This window comes from Theropithecus gelada, unplaced genomic scaffold (assembly GCF_003255815.1).
Source record: "Theropithecus gelada isolate Dixy unplaced genomic scaffold, Tgel_1.0 HiC_scaffold_15884, whole genome shotgun sequence".
Classification (NCBI taxonomy): domain Eukaryota; kingdom Metazoa; phylum Chordata; class Mammalia; order Primates; family Cercopithecidae; genus Theropithecus; species Theropithecus gelada.
In genome coordinates, this window is record NW_020257641.1 from 2,466,209 (window position 1) to 2,471,889 (window position 5,681).

Sequence of the window (5,681 nt, forward strand, 5' to 3'; positions counted from 1 at the left end):
GTGGCCAGATCTCCGCTCACTGCAAGCTCCACCTCCCGGGTTCACGCCATTCTCCTGCCTCAGCCTCCCAAGTAGCTGGGACTACAGGCGCCCGCCACCTTGCCTGGCTAGTTTTTTGTATTTTTTAGTAGAGACGGGGTTTCACCGTGTTAGCCAGGGTGGTCTCGATCTCCTGACCTTGTGATCTGCCCGTCTTGGCCTCCCAAAGTGCTGGGATTACAGGCGTGAGCCACTGTGCCCGGCCTCACTTGCTCTTTTGCATGAGTCTTCACTCTTTATACCATGGAGCTAACGTTGAATGGCATTTGGTTACTGGTTATCAAATTATTAAACAAAATAGAATTTATTACTTTACATATTCACCCAAAGTGGTTTATCATTTTTTACATACTTCTAGTACTTTACAAAAAAAAAAACTAACAATGATCTGTAAACATTTTCTGCACACCAAGTTAACTTCTAATTTTTTCAAAATATATATATACATTTGACACATTTGCAATAAACATTTCCATGACATTTTTAATTTACCTCTTTGGTAGGTAAAATTATTTTATGTACATTTTTTGTGCATCAAAATTGTCAACATAATTGTCATTTTATTGGCTGCATAGTATTTCAGCAAGTTGCTATTCTGCGGACCATTTTCAAAAGTGATTTGGTTCAGAAACTCTCCTCTGCTCACATCAAGCCTAATCCTGTGCTCTGTTTTTTCCTCTCTATTCTTACTTTTTCCTCCTCCTCACCTCCTTCTCTCAGCCAGAAGTCAACACAGTCCTCCCTGCCAGACACCCTGAGCCTGGACAGACAGGGATGGAACAAAAAAAAAAAACACATCAGCAGCATCCCATTCCCCCCTGAGGACTGTTCTTTATTTGGTTTCTGGAAAACATTTATTTTCATGGATGCAAAGAATCATCATCTGCTCTCACTCAATGGCTGAAATTAACCAGAAAGATGCTTTGCTGCCTGGATAGCGGTCTTGGCCCTTTCAAGACCCACGGGAGAATCATATTCCGCATAAAATGTTCAAAGAACTGGGAGACTGTGACTTTAGTTGCTGACACATCTTTCAGCACTCCTTAGATCAACACAGTATTACTCAATCATTATTATCTCTCAGGGGAGACAGGATCTTGATATTTTTAGACATGATTCCATAAAATGATACCAATTAATTTCTTTAATTATGTGCATCAGGGAATATCTTAATTCTCCATTTTTTCAGGTATTTCTGGTTTTCCAAAACTGTCAGCCATTTGCCAAACATGTCACCCTCTTTAGAAAATGTCTTGGAAGCACTTTATTTTATATTGGATTTATATTGCCCAAGCAGATTATATAGCTGAGTTCACAGTCTTTGAACAAGACATAGGTCCTTGTAACCGAAACCCTCATCATTTCCTCCCACATATCTGGATGCTGGTGAGCACCATGACAGTCTCTGAGCCGAGTCTCCATCTTAACCCTTGGCCCCAGCCCACCAAGAGGCAAGTTGGCCCGTAAGAAGCCCAGGTCCTCCCCATCTCTCAGCACTTTGTCTACTCCCACTGCATCCCTCAATTGATAGCCTCATTTTACACTACGTCCAGTCAAAGTTCTACCCTGCAACCCTCGCCACACCAGCATCAGCCTCAGCTCCACGTCAGCCACTACTTGGTCCAGGTGCACAACCCTCCCTGAGGTGCCCACGCTTCTGGAGCCATTGCCAGAATCAGAAATAGTGTGTGTCTACCTCATTCATAAAGATGGAAAAGCAGCCAGCGTTGACTGAGCACTCAGAAGACCTCACACCAGGATCTCTGTGACTAAGATCTCATTTCACCTTCACTACAATGCTGGGAGATGGGAATTACACCATTCGTACAGCAGGAAACAGGGGCTCTGGATGCTTAAGTAACTTGCCCGTGCTCAGAAACTGATGCAGCTGAGACCAGAAGCCAGGTGTGAACCATTCATAAGCTGAGTGCTTTCCCTGGTAACTAAACTATCACTAACTGTGGTGAAAACCTTCTTTGTATATTAAATGAAATGCTCCTCCAACCTTCACCAGCAGTGCTGGGGGTGGGGCGACTTGCATGGTATTATTAAGTGTCCTCATGTTTCCTTGTTGGGTTTTTTGATTCCCAGAGAAGTGAAAGATCAAGCACAACCAGCAGAGAAGGCGGGAGAGAAGCTACTCGAGGAGATGAGGAACCTGCGGGGCAAAGCTCTCAACACATACCTGATTCTAGAATGAAAGTCACCAGTAGGTCAGTCCCTTCCATTTGCTTTCTGTGGGCCACTGTGGCCCCTTGCATCCATTTACATGCCAGCCATCTCTGCAATTAAAGTTTCTGGAGAAAACAATGAAATGTAGAGGATGTATATATCTTTTAAGTGATAATTATAAATCTTATATTTAAAAATAAAATGGCGTTAGGATGATGACAGCATTGTTAGCTTCTTGGTTTGGTGTTTAGTGCTGGAATGCTTCTGAGCAATGTGTGATGAGAGGCTAAGAGCCGGGCACTGGCAGCTGTTTCTGGGGGTCTTTTGGAGGTGTGCTGTGGTGGGAGAGTGGCTTTGAGGAGGGGATACTCTCCCATCTCTGCGAAGTAGCCACCTCCATCCCCTGGGCGTCACTAGATTTGGCTTTGAAAGAGCAACACTGGTATGAATGTTGGCTCCCCATGTAGCTGTGCAGGTGGCAGACACTGGCAGGGGGCCTGGACCTGGAGAGGACACTGTGAGGTGACTAGAGCTTGCAGACCAGTTTCCCAGGAGGAAAGCATCCTCCTGGGAACTCACAGAAGCACCTGGTGCAGGAGGAGCCAGGAGTTCCAGTGAACACGTGTCAGTAAAAACCAGGCCTCAGTATTGTGTTTGTGAACATGACTGTCTTCATATGCACAGGCCGGGAAGGCTGATGACATTTGGGTTGTGTTATAATAACCCATAATTATCCAAATATATTTGGATGTATTCCCTCCACTGATTTTTCTATGAATACATTTAAATGGCTGGTATCAGACTGTATGTGTGTAGTCTTCATTAACTTATTGATTCTGACATTTTTCTAGAATTCGTTATTTCATCATAAAATCTAAACTCTTTAGGGACAAGAAAGCCTATTTGAGATAGGTCTTCACATACTTTAAACAAGTAAATGTTAAAGACGGTTTCCTTGTCATGCAGTACAATAGGTAAACAAGTGAGCCTGGGTCTGTGAAACCCGTTTCTACAGTGTTTGTCTTGAACAGCTCCTAGTCTAGGTGCAGAAGAGAAGTTTTCATGACTCAGTTATGCACCGAGTCTCTGGGAAATGTCCTGGGGTGGGGGAAGGGGGACACCGACAGCAGGAGCAGAGCCTGGTGGCCACTGGGTCGCCAAATAAAACACAGGATGCCCAGTTAAAGAGGAATTTCAGATATGCAGCAAATAACGTGTTCCTGTATGTCCCAATAGTATATGTACTACTTGGAATATATGCCACTAAAAACTTAGTCATTGCTTCTCTGAAATTCACATTGGACTGGGCATCCTGTATCTTCATTGGCTGAATCTGGTAACCCTGCTTGACACTCAGTGGTGTTTGAGAGACAACATGTGAATGAATGATGGAATGCTGGAATGCTGGAATAAGGTAGGGGTCGCAGTTAACACAAGATTGGTGGGTGAGGCACCGGGCAGGCTTGCTGACCACTGGGAGCATGGTTTGTTTTCCCTGGAGTCTACCGTGTAGCAGACCCTCTGCGGACTAGAGTGGGGGCCGCTCCTCCAGTCTTCTTGCCCTCCCCTGAAAGAAACACTGTGGGTCCTGCTCCACAGCAGACACCCCAGGGATAGAAGTTATGTGACTCCCTGAGCTGGCGAAGACCCTACCACTCGTGTGACTTCAAGGCCTGGGAAGAATCAGAGGGACTCTGGACTCCCAGGACACAGAGCTAGTTGACTGTGATGGGCAAATGGACCTGGGCTGGTGACAGGGACACTGCCTGCTACAGCCTGAGGACGGCAGAGTGCTCATTCCAGAGTCACCCACAACGGCCTCTGTGCTTTCTTTCTCTGCTTCTCACCTTCCTCCTTCTTCCCTCCTCTTCCTGTTCCTCCTTCTCCTTCCCCTTATCCTTCTTTTCTGAACTACCAATTTGCCCATGTCATCAGCTTTGGGGATAAAATGAGGTTGCATTAACTTTACTACTCAAAGGTCACAATTTCTGTTTCTCATCCCACTTTTGACAAAAATAGCATGCTTACCTTCCAGAAGTTGCTTTTCCTTCTGAGATAAGTCCAGGCACTTACTTGTCTCACTTGTCCCAAGAGGCTGGTTCTGTTGACCACGAAGGAGCCCTGGGCCTTTGGCTGCAGTTGCTGCCCCGGCACAGTAGTGTCCCTGCAGGCTGGCACCTGATGGGCATCTGCTCGCTGTGGGGATTGAGGCTCCTGCCACCTTGGCTGGCTGGACAGTGGTGCAGAGGGGAGGAGCCACCACTCCATGCTGATGCGGGCCTAGGAGGTGGCACATGTGCATACACCTACACATGCACACATACACACATATGCACACACATGCACACAAAATTCCTAAGAGTTGCTGAGTACCATCCAGGAGCCAGGCACAGATCCAAGTCTCAGAGGGGCCACTACCCCAAGTCGGCCTCATGGCACAGCAGACACACCATCAACAGGAAACAGACTTACGCGCGTGTGTAGTGTAATGTCGGGTTGTGAGCACTGCCGCTGGAGAATGCTGGAGTATGGCAAGGAATAGGGAGTGGCCACCAGAGGCCCCTCAGAGGAGCTGTCATTGAGTGGATGTGTGACTGAAGTGAAGAAGAAAGCCATGCGGTCATTTGGGAATGGAGCTTTCAAGCCCAGGGACAGCACCTGCAAAGGCCCTCCAAGGAGCTGTGCCTGGCATGCTGAGGGAGTGGGAAGAAGGCCTGGGGAGCTGAGGGAAGCATGGCCGGGAACGGACACAGAGGTAGCCAGGGGCCAGGCCGCGTGGCCTCTTGCAGCCAGAGAACAGACTTTGGATTTGGGATTTCATGCTCAGTGAGAGGGGGAGCTTTTACAGGGACTGAGCAGGGGAGTAACATGAGCTGTTTTCTGTTTTAAGCAGATTTTTCAAGTTTGTGTGCAGAATTGACTGCAGGGAGTAGGGGTGCAATAAAGGAGGCCATCTAGGGGCCGCAGCAGGGGTCTGGCTCTGGAATGCTCGTCATAGCTCCTGCTGTCTGGCACCAAGGCTTTTTCCGAGGATAAACCGGACAGGCTCACCTCAGGGTCGGACATCTTGTCACACCCACGGAAGAAAACAAAAGTGGGTGCTCCAGGCTGGAACCCTGGGACAGGGTGAAGAGAAGAGGCCCTTCCACTCCCCTGCACCAGGCATCTACAGGGAAGGGCCATGCTCTAGGCCTTGGCCATGAGAAGCCTCAACCCAGCGGCACATTGGAGCCACTCTGCACAGCTTCGTAGGTATACCCCACCCAAGCTGTGCCCCAGACCACCTGGATCAGGCCTTCTGGGGTGGGGCCCAGGCAATAATGGTGTTCAAGGCCCCCCACATGGATCTGATGTGCAGCCAGGGTTGGGCCATGGCCTCTAAGGTAAAGTCCAGATTCCTTCCGTGGCCCTGCGGGCCCTTGCTTCTCCATGTTCCCCTCCACTTTTCATCTGCAACCTTTTCTGTCCGT

The 5,681-nt window shown here is 48.1% G+C and overlaps 1 protein-coding gene across 1 annotated transcript in view; it reads left to right on the forward strand.

Annotated features, from left to right (window-relative positions):
* LOC112617152 (cilia- and flagella-associated protein 221) overlaps positions 1-2,430 on the forward strand; it is a 110,805-nt gene extending 108,375 nt beyond the window's left edge. Inside the window, exon 24 of the mRNA XM_025373891.1 lies at positions 2,131-2,430. Coding sequence (XP_025229676.1) covers positions 2,131-2,239 — 109 coding nt within the window. The 3' untranslated portion in view covers positions 2,240-2,430. The remainder of the gene's footprint in view (positions 1-2,130) is intronic.
* Positions 2,431-5,681: the final 3,251 nt, after the last annotated feature.